At 40.9% G+C, this 24,684-nt stretch overlaps 1 protein-coding gene across 7 annotated transcripts; it reads left to right on the forward strand.

The window, feature by feature from the left end:
- Positions 1–479: 479 nt before the first annotated feature.
- KLHL24 (kelch like family member 24) lies at positions 480–23,999 on the forward strand. Of its 7 annotated transcripts, none has more exons than XM_072866474.1 (9): positions 480–681; positions 3,559–3,671; positions 6,550–6,617; positions 7,223–8,210; positions 13,323–13,507; positions 14,691–14,809; positions 15,737–15,925; positions 16,344–16,532; positions 17,728–23,999. In XM_072866474.1, the coding sequence occupies exons 4-9, from the start codon at positions 7,291–7,293 to the stop codon at positions 17,926–17,928; spliced, it is 1,803 nt and encodes a 600-aa protein (XP_072722575.1). In that variant the 5' UTR covers positions 480–681; positions 3,559–3,671; positions 6,550–6,617; positions 7,223–7,290; the 3' UTR covers positions 17,929–23,999. The 7 variants fall into 7 exon arrangements, with proteins under 7 accessions (XP_072722575.1, XP_072722574.1, XP_072722580.1 ...); XM_072866477.1 differs by lacking the exon at positions 480–681 and adding an exon at positions 1,383–1,469; XM_072866475.1 differs by lacking the exon at positions 480–681 and adding an exon at positions 1,479–2,209.
- Positions 24,000–24,684: the final 685 nt, after the last annotated feature.

Genomic DNA, 24,684 nt, shown 5'->3' on the forward strand with positions numbered 1-24,684 from the left:
CCTTTAGTCTGGGAGATGGGTCTTGTTGAGGGTTTTCGGTTGGGCTGGTGCAAAGTAGAGCTGGTGCAAAGTAGCGTCACCCTGAAAGGTGCCATCCCGATGCACCGCTTCCTCCTCACCTTAAACTTTTGCATGCTCACGATGAGGGTCCGGTCAGGAATACCGGGGTTTGTGTATTCCCCCATGGTCCCAGCAAAGGCAAGGCTAATGGTGGGGGCTCGCAGTGACAAAAGCTGCTGGCTTGCAGCGCTGTTGGTGCCGGGGGCTCTCACGTCCCCGGTTCCTCCCGGGACGCTGCCGCGGACGAAATTTGGCGCAGACCTTGGTGTTTCAGCCGCCCTCGGGCTAGTGGCCCGCCGTCCGTCAGCAGGACCGAAGCCTCCGGGCGGTGGCGGGGCGCGGGGCCGGGCGGGGCGGCGGGACTACAGCTCCCAGGGCCGCGCGGAGCCGCCGTGACATCATGTGCGGTGGCTCGGAGGTCACATGCCCCGCCGGCCCCTTTGTTTTGAGCGGCGCTGGCAGCGCGACCGGCGGTGGTGGCGGCGAGGCCCGAGCGCACCGCACCGCACCGCACCGCTCCGCTCCCCACCCGACCCGACCCGACCCGACCCGACCCGACCCGACCCGACCCCCGGGCGGCAGCTCCCGCGGGGCGCAGCGCGGCGGGGCCCGTTCCCGGCTGTGAGTGCGGGGCAGCGGGCCGGCTCGGGGGCGCGGGGCTCGGGCGGCGGCGGCGGCGAGGCTCCCGCGGCGGGCCGGGAGCCCCCGGGGAGGGCGCGGGGCCCCGCCAAGGCGCGGCTGTTGCGGGGCCAGGACGCGGAGCCGGCCGGGACCGTTAGCCGTCGCGGTGGGGACAGCGTGTCCCCGGCCCTGCCGGGCAGCGCGGGGCGACCGCCGCGGCGGTGCCACGGCGGGGAAGGGCCCTTGGCAGCGCCGGTACCCCGGGACCTGTCGGCTGTGTGTGTCTTTTGTGTCGCCCCCCGCGTGCGGGCAGCGGAGACCGGCAGGCGGTGCGGCGCGCCCGGCCCGGCTGGCGGAGCGGCGCTGGGGGTGCCCGGTGCCCCCGGCCCCTCCGCGGCGGTTTCGTAACGCGGGTCTCCCCCGCGCCCCTCCGTGCCCCCCGGGCGGCGGCGGCGGGGGGCCCCGCGGCCGCGGATTGGGCGGGCATGCGGGGGGAGGCGGGGACGCGGCGTGGGGCCGCCCGGAGATTGGGCAGGGCGGGGGGGGGGGGGGCTGTCGCTAAGGCTGCTCGGGGTGAAGGTGAGCTGGAGGGCGCGCGTGCGCGCGGCGGTGCCGCTGCGCATGCGCACCGTGTCAGTCGGGGTGGGGGAGGGGTGTGTGTGCGCGCGCGCGCGCGTGTCTGTGTGTCCCCGCGGTGGCCGTTCGCTTTGAGGGAGAAGGGAGCGGACGGGGGGAAGCGCTCTGCCGCAGCGGGGCCGCCCCGGCGGGGTCCCTGTACTTCGGTGGGGGTGGGTCCCGGCCTGCTGCTGTCTCCGGGGCTCTGGCCCGCGGGTGCAGAGCGCCCGAGTTCTCCTGGCGGCCATGGGGCCGGCCCGCTGCAGCACCGGGGTTAAACCCCGACCTCACCGGTACCCGCGGTGTGGGGCTTGCGGGCGCTCGCGGGAGGCGGTTGTTTTCCGTGTGTTTTGCCGTGCTTGGTACAGGTGATTCGCCTCGTCCGCTCCCGCTAGGTGCTGCCATTTTGTACTGGTGCAGCCGCCTCCAGCCCCGCGAGTAAACAACCGGCGGGCGGGCGCGGGCGGGCGTCCGCTCTGCGCCGGCCTTTTCCTTAATTCGTTTGTTTTGCTGGAGGGTTTTTTTTGTTTGTTTTGGTTTTTTTAGTTTGGATGACGTTTTGTTCCCTTATATAGCAAAAAGGGGTAGCAACGCCTTTGGAATGCTTTGGGACAAAGCCGTGCGTGTCGGCAGCTGCTCCCGGGGCACGAGTATAGACAGGGTCCGTCCCTCGGCAGCGCCTGACGGAGCAGCGTGCCGGTGGCAGGAAGCGCGGGCTGCGCACATCCGTGCTGGACCACCGCCGGGCCGTGGCGGGCGAAGGGCTGGCCCGGAGCATCCAGAGTGCACGTTAAGGATGTCATCGGCCTCGGATTCCCGGGCCTTTTTTGCCGGTTTTTGTTTTGTGTGTTGCGCATTGCCTTGCTCTGTAGGATCCTTGGTAACGCACACGGTTTCAGATGCACACGTTTAGGTATTAGTCCAGTTTTCACATCGTTACGTATTAAAAATTCCTGTTCCTTTAGGTAAAAGTAATCTCGTTGGGTGGTGGTATCAACCTGGCTGTTACTGCACTGTTTGATTACTGCGATTTGTTTGTCAGTTTCAAATTTACAGGCAGTTGGCTGAACCCCCTTGAAGTCCTTGAAACACATCATCAGGATCTGTGCAATGACTGGGGCTCTTGTTCTGGTTTTTTTAAACGAAATCTGAATATGTGTAAAAATGATAGTGAAACCAAGGGGGAAGAATGTGGACTTTTTCACAGTCTCTTCCTCATAGATTAATGATAGTATGCAGTGCCTTTTGTTTTTTCTCCAGTGGGTGTGTGCCCTTTTAGGTGACCTTTTCACTTACAAAAAGATTACCTAAAGACTTCTGCACCGTTTAAAGGTGTTCCTTTATGCTGCTTGTTTTTGTTTTGTTTTGTTTTACTTAATGATCATGAGTCTCATGTCCGAATCAGTTCCTGTTTTTGCTGGGTGATTTCTGAGGGCACTTAGGGCTTTTTTTGTGTGTGTCATTAGCTTGATTACTATTGGATTTTGGCATTCAGAGTATATTTTTTAAATCGAACTAGTGTCTTACATGAGAATATAACTTGTACAGTGCAGTTAACTCCTTACCATGTCAATCTGCTTGTTCACTTTGAATTCTTGTTTACTAGTTACTCAGTATTCTGAAAGACTTCATTCATCTTAAAGGCATTCAAATCCTCAAAGTCTATTGTAAAACCAGAATATTTTTTTTCTTAAGTCCTTTAAAACCAACAACTTTTTGGTATTTTTTATATCACAAAGAAGGAAAAATAAATGCTGTGTTTGTTTTTTGGTGGGGGGAAAGGTTATGCTTCCCTCCTCCCTTGCTCCCCCCCGCCTTGAAAGAAAAAAACTAGAGCACGTGTTGTGGTTTAGCCAGTATGTTGCAGTAGATACCACGGCGAGTTTTTCTCTGGCTCTTGTGGTAACCAGACATCTGAGATGAAGCACATCTGCAGATCACGTTATCTGAAATCACAAATACAGTAACTAGAATTGGCCAAACCTCAGTTACAGTTCCCATGCTTCGGAATGAAAATACCACTTATTTTATTGAGTTTGGTTGCGTTACCTTGGGGTGCTGTTGCTAATACCGTGCCAGGTAATAGTTAGGCATGACTCGTCTGCAGGCTCCGGCTGCCGGGCTCGGCCACGCAGGCGGTGTCCCTGTGCCGTGAGCGTGCTGGGCTGCCGCAGGGCTGCGCTGGGGCCGTGCTGGTGGCTCCTGCCCTTCCCTTCCCCAGGGCAGCCGCCCGTTTCCAGCACCTCCTTTCTCCCTTTACAGACGGTCGCTGATCCGGCCACGGCTCGCAAGCGCTGGTGCTGACGTGAGGCGGCGGTGGGCACGGCTGCAGGGTGGAAGCCACCTCCGCTGGCAGAAGCCCAGCTCAGCTTCAGGTACTCTTGAAACTACACCCTGAGGGTGAGCTTTGGAGGTAGAGCTCAGGCACACCTGATGACTGGGTGTTACTGAAGGGCCTCGCCCCAACCCTGGCTGCGTGTTTCCTCTGCTGCTTTCTGTCGGTTCTGCTAACGGACCAAAGGAGTTCTCTGATGCAGAAGTGACAGAAAAACAGCTCTGCCAGAAAGTTGCTAGCTGTTGCCAGAGCTGCCGATGAAGGGAGAGGGGTAAAATACATGAGGATGTTGCAGTGGAGGAAGGAGGAGTTTAGTGCAACATAAAAGCAATTTGCATAGGAGGATTTACTGATAGAAGGTGTCAGGGCAAACATTTTATAGACCTTATTTACTGGCCTCTGAATTGGGCTCTTAGTCAGATTATTTCTGAGGAACATCTTGTGTAGACAAGCCTACAGACGATATAGATTGAGGAACCTGATCTTCTGGTGAACCCAGCTTAATTTAGAGATCTGCATGTGCAGGTAACATCTATGTCAGAGCAGTATCTGTGTTTGTAAAGCATTTTTAAAACCTGTTGATAGGAAGTGTGATTTGTTTTTCCTTTCCAGTTTTTTGAATGGGTAGACTCTCCGATTTGCTTAAGGTCTGTCCTTGTTGACCCTTGCTCAGGCAAGCAATCTAATGCATTTTGTATTTTTTTTTTTAATATAATATATATAATAATTTCTAATAGTTGCATTTGGGGAAAAAATTTAATTCGTTTTTCTTTTGCTTTGTTTAAATTTACTGAAGATATCACAATGTTCAATTCTCTAAATGATTGGTGCTTTATAATACAGAGTCTCTAGGCACATGTAAGTACCTTTATATACACGGAAGGTGCTGATAGGTATATCCTCTTGTAAGTGTTTCCCTCCTTTGTGCACTAAGCCGCTCAGCTTCAGGCGTGGATTCCCCTCTACCTTTCCAGCTTTGGGGCTGAAACATGGGGCAAGCAGCTGGAAGTGGTGACACTTTAAAATTGCCAGAGCAAGATTTGCAAGAAGGCCATATATGTATGTCTGATAGAGCTGAGCATGTGGTAGTGTTACTGATAGTCTTATAAAATTACTTTGCTTAAACAAACCTACAGAAGTAATTAACTGGATAGAAATGGAAGTGTAGTATATTCAAAAGCAGTAATTTCTGCAATGGAGTGTAATTCTTCTTCCTTTCCATTCTCTTATTTGTGAATTTGCAATATTTATCCCCTTGATCAGTTTTTGCTCCGTGGATTTTTTTTTTTTTAGTCTCCCATTTCTTTAAACCATTGGGACATTAAAAAAAAAAGTAATTCGCTGACTAATAATTTTGTGTTGTTCCAAGCATAAAAAGACATTGCTTCCTTCAGTGAGCAGTCTTAACCCAGAGCCCTTATTTCCATTTAGTAGTGATTGCATAATACAGTGTCTTCTTAAGACTTAACTTCTCGCATAATGAGAGAGATTTAATCTTGAAGATTTTTTTACTTAGTTGCAGTGTTTTGCCCTTTCATGCAATATGTCAGTGTTTTGTTTCTGATTTCAGGCTAGCTTTGCTTTGGAAAAGCTCCATTAGCTTTAGTGAAATTATTCTGATTTAAATCTGTGACACCGGAATCCAGCCTTTAGGGTTTATATTTATATTTTCAGTGTTACATATCCTTTTTCTACTGCTGATGCTTCATTTCTGCCCACTTTCTCATGCTGAGTAGTATGGAATTAATTGCAGATAAAGTTCAATGTAAGGGTTAGGATGTTAGCAACAGAGCTGGTGAGGTGGTGGTGGTTGTTGTTGGTTTTGGTTTTTATCCAGCCTGCGTAATTATAGGGTAAAATGGTTGTGAAATACATTGGATAGAATATCAGCTACAGAGTAGACTGTTTATGCCTCGTTAAAATCTCTCTGAAGCAATCAGTTATTAGATAGGCTCATTGCAACGGTGTTTTTCAGGCATCAGTGACAACTGATCCTATTTTAATTAAAATTAAATATTTTGTAGGGTAAATGAGGCATACCAAGAATCTACCTTGTAAATATGTGTAAAAAAAATTTATATGGAAAATGATAGCTTTAAAACCTCTTTTCTCAATGAGTAAATGTACAACACATGTTCTTTTGCTGCTCTTTGTTAAGATGGTGCCTTTTAAAGGTGCTATGTGAAAAGCCTGTTCAAAAAAAGCATGTTCATTGTGTTCTATATTAAGGGATGATGTAGCCAGACTTGGATTGGGTAATTGTAGCTCTAAAGACGCTAGCATGTCAGGAAATAAAATTGCTGTGAGGAGCTGACGTTTGCTGACTGTGTAATTGGGGAATGAGGGAAACTGAATATAACATCTCGGAAGCATGAAAAAAATTTCTATAAACTTTAAAATAATTCAGTGCATGTCCTTCTAGACATACAAATAAATATTAGAAGCATTTGGAATGATACCTGTGTCAGACCCAAGAGGGCATTTTGCCCAGCCTCTTCCTGCCTCAGTATATTTTGGTGGATGTTCATCCAGTTCATTTTAAAGCTTAGGAGTGGCAAAAAGCCGTATCGTTGCTAGACTGGTTGATCACATTACCTCTAATATGCACTGTCTGCAAAATCAGCTGCATTTTCTTCACCTACAAACTTTAGTATTGGCATATGCTAACACCTGAGTACTTGATTTTTGCAACTTCAGTGCTCTGATAATGTGAGTGTGTGTTTGCATGCCAGGGGGAATGTCGTATGCTACGTATTTGAAACTGGAAAGTGTTTGAGCAAAAAGTTTTGCTACTAATTTTTTGCTAGTAGTACTTTGGAAAACAGGAGATGTCCGTGTTCTCAGTAAGTTGCCCTTGGTTCTTATTTTCAGTAGTTTTACACAAACAAATGTAATCCTTTCTTCATTCTGTTTTGCAGTTTACAATCATTTTTAATTGAATCTTGGATTACCAGTGAACTAATTTTTAGATGCTAGGAATGAACAGGTAAAAACTTACTGGTCAAGGTTATTCATTGAGATAACTGAATGTTATTAAACACTAGTATTATAAGACTTCATTATGATAGACTTTATAATGAAAATGGAGTGATTTCTCAACTGAATTTTTGTTTCGAAAATTTCAGTCTTTCCCCCTCTCCCCCCCCCCCCCTTTTTGGCTAGTGCTGTTTGGCTAGTAGTACTTGGAGGCTCCAGCTGAAATGAGGATTACACTGAAAAATGAGAAAAGCCCAAGCTCTAGGTCTTTATCCAGGAAATCTTTGGCTTTTGTCAGTCAAGTGATTTGCTGGAGCCAAGATCCCAGGTTTCTTTATCTTGAACACTAACACAATGCCAGTGGTGCTGGGACATTCAGAACTTGCCATCCATGACACCTGTTCTATGGGTATATTTTGTATTTAAAGTGTAGCAGATAATGCTGCATTGCCCTGCACAAGCTGCACGGTAATTTGCCCTGTAATACTGTGTCACCTCTAGTAAAGGTCAAAAATTATACCAATTCTTAGAGTAATGCAACAAGTATCTAGTCTAATTCTTGTGATGAAATTAAGACTATACCAGACTGAATACTGAAGCGTTTTAATTTTTCAGACCATAGCACTGCGAAGGAGAAACTCTGCAAACTTTTCTCAATGACTCTATAGCCAACTGATGTAACAATGGTACTAATATTGGGACGCAGACTGAATAGAGAGGATAGTGGGATACGAGATTCCCCTGCAACCAAGCGGAAAGTTTTTGAAATGGACCCAAAATCGTTGTCAGGCCCAGAGTTTTTCGACTTCTCCTCGGGATCATCCCATGCTGAAAGCATTCTCCAGATCTTCAATGAATTTCGAGACAGCCGGTTGTTCACAGATGTTATTATCTGTGTGGAAGGAAGGGAGTTTCCCTGCCATCGAGCGGTTCTCTCAGCCTGCAGCAGCTACTTCAGAGCTATGTTTTGCAACGATCATAGAGAAAGCAGAGAAATGTTAGTGGAGATCAATGGCATTTTTGCTGAAGCTATGGATTGCTTTTTACAGTATGTATACACTGGGAAGGTGAAAATCACTACAGAGAACGTGCAGTATCTCTTTGAAACATCAAGCCTCTTTCAGATTAGTGTTTTGCGTGACGCCTGTGCCAAGTTCTTGGAAGAACAGCTGGATCCTTGCAATTGCCTGGGAATCCAGCGCTTTGCAGATACACACTCGCTCAAGACACTGTTCACCAAGTGCAGGAATTTTGCACTGCAGACATTTGAGGATGTGTCCCAGCATGAAGAATTCCTTGAACTGGGGAAAGATGAGCTTATTGATTACATTTGCAGTGATGAACTGGTGATCAGTAAGGAAGAGATGGTGTTTGAAGCTGTCATGCGCTGGGTGTACCGGGCAGTTGAGTTGCGAAGACCAGTGTTACATGAACTTCTGACGCATGTCAGGCTCCCATTGTTACACCCAAACTACTTTGTTCAGACGGTGGAAGTGGACCAGCTGATTCAGAATTCCCCAGAGTGCTATCAGCTGCTGCATGAAGCCAGGCGATACCATATCCTTGGAAATGAGATGATGTCTCCCAGAACTAGGCCACGCAGGTGAGGATTTTTTTTTTCTCCTTATTTCTGTAGGAGAAGGACATAGTTTGTACAGATGTTTGATATACACATGCCCAGAAAAAAATCTCTTGCAGATTATTTTATTTTGCATTCTGGAACCACTACAGTTACACTTCTGTACTTCCCCACAACACGTGAAGCTCACGTGTCTTGAAAATGTACGTAATTGAGTCTTTTTGCACAGACCACTTTAATTGCTATGGAATAAATGACTGTTCAGGTAAGTGAAGTTATATGACCTTGCAAGTAAAATGTTTTCTAAAGGTTAAATGTTTGCTAGGTGAGCTCTTAAGTTAATTCATACAATAGCAGTGTCTTGAAAAGAACTTACTGTGCTCTAGCAGGTAAACCATTCCATTTCCCAACCTTTCTTTTTATAACAAAGTAATGTAAGTGTACAGCACACTATAAAGGATGTGGATGGGGATATATAGTCAGAGCATTCACTTGCTACATCACAAATACCTTGCAGGTAGAGTAGTACATGGAATTGTAATAGACAGTAGACAACAGAACAGGTTCTTAACTGTAAAGAAACTAAATCTTGCATTTTTAAAGAATTATGAAACAGTTCCTGAAGTATTTCATACTTATTCTATGACACTTTAATAATTCAGAATTGCTGCTGCTTAATAATGCGTTACATAAATAGGTGACTGAAGTTGCAAGAAGAAATGAGGAAGAGTCCATTAGTGGCGTTTATGGGCAATGGTGGTTAATTTTTTTTTTCTGAAAATACTTTCCCAGTAACAACCTTACCTCCAGATGATAGTTGACGTGATAGTTTATTGTTAAGTCCAGCTGATTTAAGCTGTAGTTTTAAAATCATGTGTTATATTGAGGTGATGCAATGATCCAGTCTGGACAAACAGATTGTGTTAGGAGTTACTCCTCTTTGTTTACTCTTAGTCATATGTGGTTCCTTTACAGTGACTGTGGAGGGAACCTTTATTTTTTTTTGTATATGTCAAAGGTTTGTTTGGGGGGGGGATGTTTGGCAAGCATTTGCCCCATTAGTGGCTTTCCAGTCTTCATTCCTGCCGTGAGAGAAGAAATTCTTCTTAAACTCCTTGCAGCCCTGCTGCCAGGTTTTCTAAGCTGTACACTGCCATGGAGGGTCTTTGGAAACTTTTGGTTCATGGCAGTTTGAAAACTGGTGCAACTTCACACCCTGAGGCATTTCATACCCTGAGTCTGGGCCTGAGGGAGGGACCATGGAATTCGGACCAAAGACCTCCTTGTTTCGTGAGTGAGTTGGGGAGGAGGGGGAGGGGGGCTTTATCTTGTGGTATTTGGTGTGGTGTTTGTTGTACGTTTATTACTCAATTTGATAAAGAAAGCAAATACATTCAGACCTAGTGGTTTTGTCAAAGTGCATGGTGTGTATGTACTTGAGAATCTGAATGGCTTCAGTGTAGCATTCAAGTTTGCAAATGAAGTATCTTGCCTAATACAGGTCCTTTCTGAGGCTGGGGTGGTGGGTCGGTTTGGGATTTTGGGAGTTTTGTTGGGTTTACTGCTGAGCTTATTAAACTGCACTGTGAATTCAAGTAGGCAGGAACAAGAAAAGTAATTTACAAAGAGAAAAACTGGCTGGCCTCCCAGCAGGAATTTTTTCCCCTCTTCTATATTACATTCATGGAATAGTTTATTGTCATTTGTTTCTGTTGCCTGTTTGTTTCCGTTGCCTATAGCAAAAAGACATTGTGTTTTAAAACAGATACCAGGCCCCCCTTCCGCTATGTTTTCATCACACTTCTGGGTACTTTGGGGGGGAGTTTGGAGAGGAGAGGATGCTGGAGAGCTCTTTTCCTTCTTTCTTGCCTTCCTCCAGTTTCTTTTTTATATAAACTGTTTCTATAAGGAGACAGGCTGCAGGATCAGAAATTCCCACGCCAGTGTTCTTGCTGAAACTTCTGGAAATTGATTGTGATTCCTTGTATGGGTATGCATGCACCTACGGGTGAAGTGGGTTCTACCCATTTTTTTTAAAAGAACAGTGTGGATTGCAATTCACAATTGATTTTTTAATTTATTTATTTACCTGAAGTAAATAAAAGTTCAAAATGTGGCGTAACGGTCATCGCTTGCTCTTTGTGTTGAATGCAGAAGCTCTTTTTGAAAGAGCTTTTCAGTTGTGTACTTGCAATGACATAGTGACATCTTGAGGTTGTCTCTCATCCTCCTTTTAAGTCTCTCTTGTCCCCTGCTGGTTGTGTTGCATAGCAAATCTTCAAGCCAAGATCAAGCAGTGAGCAATAATACATTTCCATATACAAAAAAACCCAGGCTCTTCCTACTGTATACTTTGAATTATCTTCACGTTGTCATACACCTGTGAATTCTTCAATCACATGGTTCCTGTTAAGCTGTCTGATTACAATATATGAGTGTCCTCTTTAATTAGTTAAAGTTATTACACTTACACATTTTAACACATCCTTTTTAGTTGCCTTTAGAAAGCTTTAATGCAGTCCCTTATTTTTACCCCAAGGAGATGAGTTTTTATTTCACTTTACATTTCTGTCTGTTACCCATTTGCTACCCAAAAGTAAATTAACAGGACAAAAAAAAGTAGTGATTTACCAGAATCCTGGTAATTTGTCTCCCAAACTTAAAACATTTTTGAACGTAATCTGTTTGAAATACTGAAAGTTCTTCTGTCCAGCTGACGCTGTGCTGGTTGGCATTCTCACTTTGTCTAGAGGTCTGTGTGTAACTCGGAACCCCTTGGAAACCTGCTCTTGGGAATGCATGGGATATGATAACTGCGTCAGTTGTCTTCCACTCCCCCTCTTCTATTTTGTCTACCTTTTCCTGACAAGAGCGTCTTCTGGAATCTCTCTAGTGCCTTTTTTAGCTCACGTCTGTTATTCTGCTCACACTCTTTTCTTCTGAGGGCTACAAGGAGGACTTCCTGTACCACTGATTGAGATCACAGCTTTTTCTAATCTCCATTCAAATATATCCTTAGTTCTTTTCTGGAATTAGCCTTTGTATATTCTTTTTGTGTACTCCCCACATTTTTTTTTTTTTTTTAAACTGATGTGCCCTCCATCATTTGCAAAAAATGTTTTGGAACTAACCTCAAAAACTCTACAGTGCAAGATTCCTTCAAGAAAATGTATTGGAGAAAATGTTTCTTAACTGAAGAAAGAATATGTGGCTATATAGGTGCTAAAATGTTGGGATTTTTTTTTCAGTGGATTTGAAATACTGTACTAAGTTAAGATTTCCGTTTAAAGATCAAAACTCCATCATAGCAATTCCTAAAGACCTCTCTCCGATGAAAGATTTTTGGTTCATTTAGTTTTAAAATAAAGATTGATAATCTGGTACGGTAAGCTTTTCAGTAAGTGGAGACCTAATCTAGAAAGTAATCAATAGACAAACCTCTTTCGTACATACAGTTAGTTGATGTATTTGGGCTTGCTTCTAAGGCAAATTATGAGATTAGTTTCTTGCTTTTAAGGAAATTCTTTTTGTGGGTAATGCTTTGCTGGCACAGGAACTTCGCCTCTCTTATCCTTTGAGAGATTCTTTTCAGAGTTGTTCCTCAAAAAGGCAAAAAACAGTAACAGTAAATACATAGAAACCAGGAACGAGCATCACCTCAAAGCCGAGGAGCTGAAGAGAGTGTTTCTTCTGACTAGTTCAGGTGCGTAAGTATGCTTCCTCAGATGCGTATCTTCATCATATAGTCTTATAGTACATTATCATTTAGTATTGCCTTTGCTTGTTCAAAATACCCTGAGTAGAAAGATACATTGTATATTTAAACTGTGGTGTGTGGTGACAAGGAGCTAGAAGGGCTAACTAGTTTTATTCCTGATGTTTCAAAATGGGGAAAATGTCATCAGGATTTATAAGTTAATATGTGCATAAGTTCACGTGTTAAGAAATTTGGGGACAGATCATGCAACTTTTATCTCAAGTACAGTCATAAGGCAATTTAATTTTTTTTTTTTAGAGAGGACTGCAGTATGCAGCAGTGGTATGAATGAGATGCCTATTCATATTAGGATCAAAGTTAAATCACAATGGAACAAAAAGGCTTACTAAAAATAAAATCGATCTTGTATTCAGTTTTACTTGAATAATAGACAGCAGTCCTTGAAATAACTATATCGGTGCAAAATCCTTTAATCTAAAAATGCCCTGAAAAGAAAGGATTTTGACAAATGCTTACAAGAAATTAGAAATTTGAGAGAAGGAACACAAGTCGGTCATAGTTTGATTTGCACATCGAAGATGGTTGGTTGATTCTCTATGTTCAAATGTGGATTAACATATAATGAGTTTTGTTATTGCTGTGAGTATAGAATATGTATAATGCAGAAGCATCAGGTGAGTAGAAGGAGAATGAGAGTGTGGAATAGAATTTAAAGGCTTATTTGTGTACGTTGCAGACTGTTTAATGCTTAATTTTTTCACACTGAGTTCTAGCTTTTGTTTTACGCTTGAATTTTTATTTCAGCATTCCTTAATGTTTCCTTCTATCACTACGCTTGTGTTTTACTTTTTTTAACTGTGCTTTGGCTCTAAGGTCTCTTTCTTTTCCCTTATTTTGGTGACTATATGCCTTCAGCTTTTTTTTTTCAGGAAATAAACTAAAACATTTTAAACTTTTTAAATATTTAAGCAATGTAATGTACTGTGAATTTTGTAAAAGTCGGGGGGACATGGGGTCTGGTTGCAGTGTGAAACAGACTGCTCATCTCATTGTCTCAGGCCTCGCTTGAACTCTCTTTCTGGTATCTCTGTACACAATCAGAGGAAAATTATTATTAGAGTAAGGGCTTTTGTATTTTTTAATTATTTGATTTTTACATAGAATGTTGTGCAGTCTGACTCCACCACTTACACAACACCTGTCAGTGTGGTAACCTGCTATGTAATGAGACAGCTGGAAACTGTGAAAACCTCTAACTGTTTGCTAAATGACTACTTTTTTCTTTTTTCTTTGCTGTAGAGGTTAATGCTAAATAGTAAACTTTTCAATTTTCACACAGTTTGGAAGACAATGTTGTTTGGCCTTCATGTACTAATAAATATCTTCTACATCTTAATTTTCTGTGTTCACTTTTTTAGATCAACTGGTTATTCTGAGGTGATAGTTGTTGTTGGAGGCTGTGAACGAGTTGGAGGGTTTAATTTGCCATATACCGAGTGCTACGATCCTGTAACAGGAGAGTGGAAGTCACTGGCTAAACTTCCAGAGTTTACCAAGTCTGAGTATGCAGTGTGTGCTCTACGGAATGATATTCTTGTTTCAGGTGAATAATCCTAAAAACTTTAAGACTTCTTTCTTTTCTTTGTTGGTTTGGGTTGTGGTTGGTTTTTTGTTTTGTTTTGTTTTTTAAAGTAGTGTGACAGATCTTTGTACTGTGAACTTCCAGAAGCTTAACTGAAAGTCACTTTCTGATGTAAAAGGTAAACACCAGCCCCAAACCAATCTTATTGTAGACAAAAGTGTTTTCTGGGATTTTTGTTTGGTATTAATCAGCAGTTTTTTACAGCTGCTTCCAGGATATCAATTGTATTTAAAGAGCCTAACTTATACTTGTTAAGTATGCTGCTTTAAAATACAGTAGTGGCCTGTTTGCAGCAAGAGTTGGAAAAATTACAAGCAAAAAATCCCAAGTAGTCTTTTCCCAGCAGCATTTTCTCTGCTACAGAACGTGCTGTGTGCTGGTTAAAAACACCAGTTGCCTAGGAGCACTGCAGCGCTGGTACATTGCCGGTGACTCGTTTTTATTGTATGGCTGCCTAGACTCCAAAGGAAAAACAGTTTAAACTTCTTCTCATCGTGGGAATGTAAAATGGAAACAAATTCCTTTTAGCACCTGAGTTGGGGATCATTTATACCAGCTTTTTACAGTGAAATGAGCAATAGCTATAGGTTTTTAAATACCTCTCATTCAGTCTTTTAGCACGCGTGTAGGGTACAGGTGATGATTTAGACACCAAGCCCCATGTGTTAGTTTAACCAAAGAAACTGTCTCCTCAGATTTGTAGAAACTGTGTCGCTGAAACAAAATGTAAAACAAAGATGTATGCACGAACCAAATAGGGGAACAGCTAGTGTTAGGGATGTGCCATGAGGCACATAAATGGTTAAGATTTTGAGTGTCTCATCCAGGTAGTGACACTAAAGGAAATCTGAAGAGCATGGGCAAAAGTCATTAAAATGCATTCCAATCTCAAGAAATAATCTAATGTGATCTCAACATGTTACTGGGAAAGGCAAATATAAGTAAAATAACTTACTGTATGTTTTCATGTTTGAAATCCACTGAAACTGACTCCTTCAGTCTAACATATAAATATGGATAGATCTTTATTTCACCTAAAAAGGATATAAAGTGTTTATTGCCCACTGTAGAGGGGCAGGTTAATAGTTAACATTTCTCATTCAATAATGAATTTATTCAAATTGGCATATTTTTGTTTTTAAAGGTGGAAGAATCAATAGCCGGGATGTTTGGATTTATAACTCTCAACTTAACATATGGATCAGAGTTGCCTCCTTAAATAAAGGCAGATGGCGTCATAAAATGGCTGTTCTTCTTGGTAAAGTAAGAGAAATATATTTATATTTTTTTTATAGTGGGAATGTTTGCTGTATAAGAAAACAGTGGAGAAAACATATGTACATATTTAGTATTACTTTGTATTTCCTATCAAATAATTTAAAAAATACATATTTTCAAATAAAACAATATTTTAAACAATTAGGCTCTTCATCAGTCAGACACTATCCGTGGACATGAAAATCATGTTACCCCTCAGTTATTTATTTTTTTTGTGGTTTTCTGTTGTTTTTGTCATTGAAGTGTCTTATCCCCAAGAAGTAATTTTTTGGGAGGCAAAGAAGCATCTGGATTTGCCTGTGCTTCAAAAGTGCTGTAAAAAGTTCAACAGTTTATGCAGTTATTAACAGAAACTGGTACTGCTCTGAATGTCAGCTCTGTGCTTTTTTATTTGATGTTTTGTATTGAAATTAACCAAATATATGCTGTGGGGAATATGCTTCTTAAATATGAGAGAAGCAACAGGAAAGTAAAGTTTACAAACTGAGAGGAAGAAATATTTTTGTAAGCAAGTAGGAAAAAAGTAAAACACAGAAAAGCAAAGCAATTCAGATGGACTTTTGCTGCTGCTGTTGCTGAATGTAATCTGTAAAGAGAGAAATGCAGAGAAGTGCCTTTTTTGACAAATGCCACTCAAATAGGAAGTTTCTATCTCAGTATGAATAACAGTATGCTTTCACATGTGTTTGCAGTGGCATTCCACATGTGACTGAATGGAACTCTCCAGAGAGTCTTTACCTATTATTTTTAGACCATATTCTTCTCCTCCTATGTATAAAAATTTGAGGAAAGTATCCCTTCACAAACCTAGCAAATTAGGATTCTTGCAGCTTTAAATTAATTTAATTTCATATTTAAAAGTTATAACTACTCTAAAAATGAAATGATGATAGCTTTCATCACTTCGCATAGGTGTATGTTGTTGGAGGATATGATGGGCAAAACCGCCTCAGCAGTGTAGAGTGTTATGATTCGTTTTCCAATCGATGGACAGAGGTGGCTCCCCTTAAAGAAGCTGTGAGCTCTCCAGCAGTCACCAGCTGTGTTGGCAAACTGTTTGTGATCGGGGGTGGTCCTGATGACAACACGTGTTCTGACAAGGTCAGTTAATTATATTTGATTGCATCTTCTATCTATGGTAAACAGTATTGCTGTTTTAAAAACAGATCATACAGAGATCTGTTTTCACCATTTTGCTGAATGGAGTATGGAATTTTCATAATACAAAAAATACAGAATAGAAAAGTTATCTCAATAATGTACTGCTACTGTGGTCTTTCTCATGGATACTGTCATTGACTTCACAAGTTCTGTGAATTCTTAAACCTGAGTGTTAGGAAAATAATGTTGAATATAGTGCATATATAGACATTATTGATATATGGACCTATATTTATATTGACTTCACTTTCTTGGTGAGCTATTGCTTCTTTGGCTCTCCTTGTAATAACCTGTGTGGGTGTGCCAGGTTATTATTTCAGTTAGGCTTTTAATCTGAAATGCATGTATTTGTTTTCAGGTTCAGTCTTACGATCCCGATACTAATTCTTGGTTGCTCCGTGCAACTATCCCTATTGCAAAAAGATGTATTACGGCTGTGTCTTTAAACAATCTGATCTATGTTGCTGGTGGGCTTACCAAAGCAATATACTGCTATGATCCAGTTGAGGACTACTGGATGCATGTACAGAATACATTCAGCAGACAGGTAATTAACACTAAAAGGCCTATAGACATCTGAAAGGTATTTTTTTACATTAGTATCTTGGCATGAAATTAGTATACGCTTTTTTAACCCTGTTAAAATTGCATCTCTGATTCCATTATTGCTTTACTTCTTCATCTACATAATTCAAAACCTCACAGAAGAGGACGTGTCTAAACCAGTTGCTTTTCAGCTGGGTGTCACTGTTAACCAGTCCAGTCTCTTTGAGAGCAGTTACTGTTGGAGAACAGTGTAACAGTATGATGGATGATGTTTTAATTGTATAGAAATTGATGTCTGTCAAGTTCTGCTGCATGTTTTAATTTAGACTGAAGATAGTAATTTCCTTATAATAGATAAAGCCTTTCAATGTAACAAAAAATATTGAAGGCTGTTTTTACAGTGTGGGGGGAAAAAAAAAAGTATCTGACTTAAGCAGCAAGAGCTGTATCACTTCCACGTATGGAACACTGGGCAGAATTTAAAAATGCGTCCCCTCGGTAGTAAACTGTGTGTATCAGTTAATTTTCCCTATGTTTTTAAAACATCAGTCACGTACTCTACGGTATCTACTTTAACAGAAATTTGTTCTTCTTTTTCCTGGCCTTCCCTCTATTCCTCTGTTTTGATATGTGTTCTCCATTTAACTGAATATTTTTTCCATGCCTGCTTTTAAGGAAGAAATAAAATCCTATCTCTCTTTGTTTGAAGTAAGACATAGTGCTGTCTTTCTTATGCACTCTTTTCTTAGTTATGGCTTTTTTTCCTCTCCCTGTTTACATCCCTCCTCATTATCTGTTACTCCTCTAAGGTACTTCTCCTTGTTCCCATTTTTTGCATTAATAGTACCTATTGTGGTCCCTCTTATGAAAACCTTTGTTTTCTCCTCCTTTCCTTATCCCAGATGTTTAAATGGTAGGTACAGTGTTCGGCTGTATTCCATTGTATCCCTTTTATCCCTTGTCTGAGCTATGTGTAGTGAAGGCTTAGACCTGAAATAGTCTTTTCTGTAGGATTGTGCTGCTGCTTTCCCCCATTATTGTGCTTTCTGCATTGGCCCTTTCAGGAGGGAATAGTATAGGCCAGTCTGTTTACAAACAGTAGTCACAAAGCTGTCCTTCTGCACTGGGGTAGACATGCAGGAATTGAGGTCTTGTCTTTTAAATAATCATGTATTCCTTTGTGTATTTTGAAACAGGAGAATTGTGGCATGTCTGTGTGTAATGGAAAAATCTATATTCTTGGTGGAAGACGAGAAAATGGTGAAGCCACAGACACTATTCTTTGTTATGACCCTGCAACAGGCATTATCACAGGAGTAGCAGCCATGCCCAGGCCAGTATCATATCACGGCTGTGTGACGATTCATAGATATAATGAAAAAGGCTTTAAACTGTAATTTTTTTCTTGAAAGAAGATGATGATGGCATGAATGGATCCAGTCGTCTGCTGCAAGACAGGCTTTTTAAAGATTCCTGAAGTGGGAAAATGCCCTTTCCCTACTTGTGTCATATGAAAATGATATCCTGTGCCTTTAGAAAAAGGGTTAATTTAACTTACAAAACAAGTCTACAAATCTATCCAGTAACCAGAGTTCAGTTATATCTGCTATGGGCTCTGATACAAGAGCAGTAATGGTATGTTGTACTAGTGTTCAGAAAATCTGCCCTATGTGTGATCAGTAATTAAAATCTTGGAAGCTTTGTGGGGAAAGTGCCTTCACAAGCATTTGTGCCTGTGTCCTAAGAAGTCATATCTGCAAGGTTTTTCAGGTTCTGCAAATGGAAAAATACATAGGCAAGTAAATTCCAAAGAATCATCTAGAATAATTACCTACAATTTTAAAAAGCTTATATAATTATAATTCATATGCACAGCATTACTTGGCTTAACCAAGTAGATTTTATGTCAGATCATGCATGGTTTGGAATATAAAAAAAAAAAAAAAAACCCGCCAAAAATACCCCAACAAACAAACAAGCTACATAGGACAAATATTAGAATCTTTGAGGAATGCTTTTTTTCTGATGGAAAAACTGGTTGTTTAGTGACTGCAGTGATGATGGTGTACCTTAACGCTATGGACCTTATTCATAGTGTTGCTCAATGTTTATCAGAAGTACAAGGCTATGTGACATGGAAAACTAGTGACCACTGGAGTGTAGGCATGCATCTGTAAAGCAAATTTTGAATCCCAGTTCTTAACTTTTTGAATAGTATGGCTGAAGTCTGAAAGTTACTAGGTTTACTCTTTGCTCACTGCAAAGTATCTCTAAACTATTCAAGGAATAAAGGATTATGAACTCTGGATTCTTCTGCTTTTCTGAATCACATTATAAATTACCTGATAATAGAGGTGGGGACTTGGGTTGCACCCTACAGCTTATAAATTGGTCTTTCGGATATCTCATCTGCAGAGATGGCAGAGTACCCACCAAGTATTTCTTGGCCTTTCTTTAGACAATCACTCTAGCACAGTTAAACTACTGTATAAGCTGCTTGGCTACAGATAAAGAAGTTCTGGAAAGGTCCCTCTTGTCACCAGAAAAATATCTGAGGACCTGTCCATGTAGCCATATGAGGTAACTCCCACATAACATGTCTTGGCTAATTTTGAAGCCTAGGAAGTGCCTGTATTTTGATTCTCCCCCCCCCCCCCCCCCCTTTTTTTTTTAAGTCCTCCTTAGATTTCTGTACTAGGCTCTATTTCCACTACAGAGTTGTATAGTTGAGGCACAAGTTCATAAAAACTGACATAGCACTTGAGAGTTGGAAAATGAATAGGATTGTCTGTGTACCAATTTCCTGTTAATCACCAAAAACCTCAGGAACTGCCTTTCAAAGGAATTCTGAGGACAGCAGCCAGTAAGGAAGTTGGTCAGTGCCAGGGCAGAAAAAGAAACATAAGGCCCCTGCAGAGACAGCCCTGGCCTCAGGGTTCTGGTCTCCATGCTTGCGCAGGGGGGTGAAAACAAGCACCATCTCTGGAACGTCGTTTGTTCCACTGGAGTTTCTTCATCTGTTTACCCAGAGTATTTCTTCATGAGATGGAAATTCTGACCCTCAGTGAAGCTATGCCAAACTGGGAGTCACCATTTTCAGTAACATATGGTCATGACTTTTAAAAAGCACTGGGAGCTGCACTTTGTGATGCATTAACTTGTAAACTCAGGAAAGGACACAAACTTCAGTTTCTGGCTAAATACCAAACACTGCTTTGTATATGTTAAGAATACTGATAAAATACAAATCTCTGTGTATCAGTGATGTAATTAGGAAGTCAGTCCCTGAGCATGTATATTCACATTGCCCTAAAAAGAAAGTCCCTCAGTAATGTAAAACAAATGAATCAGATAAATTAATCCTTTTCTAAGTTTCTTGTGTTTCTTCTTGCCAAGTGTTACTTTGAAAAGGTAACTTCAGTACCTGTGAATAAGGTCCATTGATAGCAATGGTAATTGCCTAGTAACTGATGTTATATACAGTGTTAGTATATAATTTGTGCCATCATTGTAAATGAAAATGTAAAAAATGATAGGAACACTTCATTAGATATGCAATTTGAAAAATACTCTCCTTTCCTTTGATTTCCTTCTTGTTTGTATTAAGACTTGTAATGTTAATCGTCATGCTAAACTGTTTTTAAACATTCTTTATTCTGTAGGTGTAGAACAATGTCATTTATGTATAGGTATCTTTTAATCTGTGTTTATAATACTATACTACTCTGTAAATAACAAGATACTGCTTTCTATGGTTTTGAAGATTCATTTTATAGTTTAGTTGTCTCTTCTTAACAATTTATGTACTGTTACCTACTATTTTGAAAATGACAGTGTTTAGTGAACCAGTAAATGCAGAAATGTAGATATAGAAGAAGACTTCTGCTTACAATTCTTGAGAACCTGTATTCAGTGCTCAACAGTTACATGTGTGGAGCATTGCTAAAATGGCAGTTATTCATGCAATGATTTCCTTAAAACAAGCAGTGAATATTTCTTTTGCTTGTTAACTCTGTAAATAATTTGCACTTACAGCCTGCTCTGTTAGAACAATTATTTTTAGATGTACTAGAAAAGAACAATTCAACTTTGGTTTAATGAAAACGTACCATTTTTCTAGAAGGATGCATTAATTTGGAAGTCGCATTCCTGAGCCACCTGTTCTCCGATGCATTTCACTTAGGTATAGATGAATTCAAAGATTTAAACTCTCCCTGTTATGCATATCTAGCTGCTTGCAGCTTATGGGCTTGAGCAGCAAGTTAGTTTTTTTTTTTGTCTCAGCTAGGAGAGAAAATTATTAATGTCATCTAGTATAATCAAAAATTTCCATCATAAATGGTAATAGGCTTGGCAGCTCCAAAGTAGACACACCTGCACAAAGATGTAACTTCAGTCTAACCATACATGGGAAGAGGGCTCAAATATCTCCAAAGTCACACCTGAAAAACAAATTCTAAAAGTTGTGTAATATTTCACTCCACTGAAAAGGTAATTACCTTTTAAATATTTCACTCTTAAAAAGAAATGGGAATAAATGTTTTCCTTCTCCATTTTGAGGTCCACTTCATGAGTTACATCCTTCTGTTCTTAGCAATATGTTAATTGAAAAGAAAATTGATGCTTCCGTGCAGCCTGGCTTCAAGAAGGTTCTGAATAGGTAACTCCAGTACTGCATTATAGTGCTGCCTATAGCCTTCTGCTTTTAGATACACCATGCATTCCCTCATTTTACAGCCATCAAGCATGTAACATTGCCTGGTAATCATTTAGTTTTAACTGTAGGCTCCCTTTTTGGTAATGGTTAAGTAGGCATAAGTTGTGGAATATCTTCCATTTGTACCATCAGGTGGTTCATTTTATACTATGTACCTGGTATGCATTTTGAGGATTAGACACTGTGCTTTCCACTCTAGCACCAGGGGTCCAGAGTTGTACTGATACTTTTTTAATTGGCACCAATGCAGTTCTCGTCAAAGATTGCTTTTGTTTCTACTCTCTGAAGCGCAGATATCTTTCATGCAGATTTATGTTGAAATGGACCCTTATCATAATTTACTCAAGCTTTTTAAATGGTATTTTTAACACTGCACATTTTCGAGGGAGGCTGACGATGGAGGAAGAGAAGGTGCTCACCTTGACAGAGGTTCAGAGAAGGCTTTGGTCACCTGTGCTTGTTGGTCACTTGTGCTTGAGAGCAAGGACACTGCTGACTGTTCCAGCTTCTTCCTCAAAATAGCTGAGTTCAGCACATTATCTTAGATTATTACTCAGTTTATCCTGCTTTTGTTTTATTTGAGCTGCAAGGACAAAACAAGAAGCAGTCCCACTCCCTCTGACTTCAGGTTTCCCTCTTGCCCAAGGCACGGTGATGTGCTGGAGCTGTCACTCTCAGTGGGTAGGCAGAGCTGTGAACTTAGTCCAGCTCCAAAGAGAGACAGGAGAGAAACTCATGGGGGGGCGTGAGAGATGGCAGGAGGAAATGAAGTGCGTTTGGGGTTTGTGCGTTTGACTGGGCTTGCTGAAACAGAGACATTCTGGATGCTCATAAGTTTGCAATTCCAGATGCTGAAACTCAGGTGGTAAAAATATTTCATGTTTGTCAACTCGCTGAAATCAGTTGGAGTGATAAAGATGCATATGTGCTCATGGTCTTCTAGTGGCAACATTCAAGAAAGCCAAAGGTTCATTTTTCCTAATTTGCCCAACTGGACAAGTATATGTGGCTTTTTCCTACTACTGAAGATGCCAAAAGCCAATTCAAAAGCATTAAGAAACTTGATCACTGTGAGGCAAAATGAATGTTTTCATCTGAACGTAGTCTCATGCACACAAAGTACAAATTAAATGGTTTGTTGCGCCTGGTTAAAAAAATTTAAGCAATATATACTCAGAAAAGTAGTCTACAAGGTAAGATGAGATTTTAAGCAGAAATTTGCTATCTGGTTGGGAGCCAAACAGTGATTTTTATTTTTTTTTTAATATGTCTAGCACGCAAGTTTCCTCAGTGTTGAATTATTTCAGGTGGCATTAATAAAAATGGATCTCCCTGTCAGTTTATCATGATTGTGTCAGTGCTATGAGCATTGCCACAAAATGGTAAGCAGCTTCCTACTAACCCCAAACCAGATGTGTGAATCACATATTCTCTGCATGCTGGCCTTGCATCAGCTGTCTTCCATAACTAATGTTACACATAAATTCATGTTACTCAAAGTATATAGTCCTGATAACATTACTGTCTAAGAACTCTATTTACAGGAAATTTTTTTTTCTACTGTAGTGCTGTCTATGCTCATATGTTTATGTGTGCACATCTGTGCATGTGAATAATTTTGTGATCATTTTCTGATAATGCTGTTGTAAGTAATGCATGTAAAAACCTCTGTGTACAGCATGTTGATAATGTAATTATGGCTTACTTTGTATTATTGGTTCCAAAGAAAATTGTGTTAATTTTGAAAATACCTGTGCCTTGAATTCACTATATTTTTATCTATTGTGAAAAAGAGCTTGGATTACTTCTCCCACTTTGTTTTCTTTATTAGGATCAGTCTTACTGTCCAGACTATTGTCCTTCTAAGATAAATAAATTTTGCTATTCATTAACTAGAATAGTTAAACCTCTTGTTTAGAATATGCCTAGAATGCTTCCATTATTACAATGCTATGGCAGATTTAATCTAGGGAAATGAGTATTTGTTTGTTTTTTCCTATTTTTTGTTTCCAGCACTCCTTGGTGACAAAAGGATTTGAGTTTAGTCTTTGACTTCCTGTCCTTAACATGTACAGTTTCTTGGTTTAGTCAATAGCCTCTATGGTATTTCTGAACACTCAGACTTGTCAGTTGTGAACCTCTTGTTCAATATACTTAATATGAAGCAATAATATGGTGCAGCATGGCAATAAGCAAAATCAAAAGACTTGAATGTAATGTACTATTACTAATTTCATCTGTGTAAATGCTGGACCTATGAGTCATTCTCCTTTTGGTGTACCTGTAGCAATTTGGAATCAGATTAATAGGAGCTGCTTGGCCATGGAAAGACAGTTTACCTCCTGAACTCTTATTCATATGATATTTTATCTTCACCTGAAATGGTTTTAATTTTCCTTTTTTGCTGAGGAAAACGGCAGTTCACGTTATTCCTTGCCAGTTCCTTTATTTACTGAAACATAAAAGGCGTAGTTCCGCAAAGAGCTGATCTTGTCTTCAAGAACAACCTGGTGCAGCACAAATGACATTTGAACAAAAAAAGTGCAGACCACTTACTCTGTGCCAGAGTCAGTGTAGCGTTATCTCACATATAACATTAAGGTCTTCAGATTGTGCTGACAGTAGAAAAGTGATTTTGTAATGTAGCACAATTGCAGTAACACCTGTTATATTTAAGTATCTTTCTTGCATAATTCTTTGGAAGTTTTTTAAAGTTCTGTGTACCTAATAAACATTTGCCTTTTGAATAGTTCACTGTGTTTTATTTAGGTTATGAGAAGGTTCCAGGGTGGGGCTTGGTGATCAAGGAGAAAACTTCCTCTTTTTTTTTGGGTCATTTAACTTGTTGGATTCTGTCCCTTTGCAGTCTCTATATCCATCCATCAATCCATTCTTCTGTTTCCCAGTCTAGGTATTTTCCCTGCTCATCTTTCTGTCCTCATCATGGAACTTACTGTTGACATGAATAAAGGCAAGCTGGAGGCTGTGCAGAAGAGTAAACTTAAAAGAGAAAGAAAACTGGAAAAATGATAAAGCAGGGGGGTGGGATGTGAAATACTGGTTAGTCCTGGGTATTGCAATGGGAAAAGGATATGAATGGACTTGGAAGACAAAACCAGCATGGGAAATCAGGAAAAGGTAACATAATGCTAGGGAGGTGACTGGAAGCAATACAGGTTGGAAAGAATCCTATAGAGAGTTTATTCTCCTAAAATTAGCTACTTGGCCATCTCAAGGTCCCCCTTGCAGATGGCAGGGTAAGGGTTCAGACTGTGATGGGGTGGTACTACTGCAGTTGAACAGATATGAAGAAAGTATTTGGTTTAATACGCCATTTTTTATGGATTACATCCATCTTTCATGTATTTTCAAGTGGAATATTAGCTGTACTCCTGGCTTCCTCTTCCTCATAAGGTGCATTCTGGATCTCAGACTC

The sequence above is a fragment of the Ciconia boyciana genome, chromosome 7, assembly GCF_034638445.1.
Source record: "Ciconia boyciana chromosome 7, ASM3463844v1, whole genome shotgun sequence".
Classification (NCBI taxonomy): domain Eukaryota; kingdom Metazoa; phylum Chordata; class Aves; order Ciconiiformes; family Ciconiidae; genus Ciconia; species Ciconia boyciana.

Bases quoted from the DNA above. Each gene is read 5' to 3' on its own strand.
- KLHL24 (XM_072866474.1), top strand. From the start codon at position 7,291: ATGGTACTAATATTGGGACGCAGACTGAATAGAGAGGATAGTGGGATA. The intron at 14,810-15,736 runs GTAAGAGAAATA...CACTTCGCATAG, and splicing joins TGGCTGTTCTTCTTGGTAAA to GTGTATGTTGTTGGAGGATA. The intron at 16,533-17,727 runs GTAATTAACACT...ATTTTGAAACAG, and splicing joins AGAATACATTCAGCAGACAG to GAGAATTGTGGCATGTCTGT.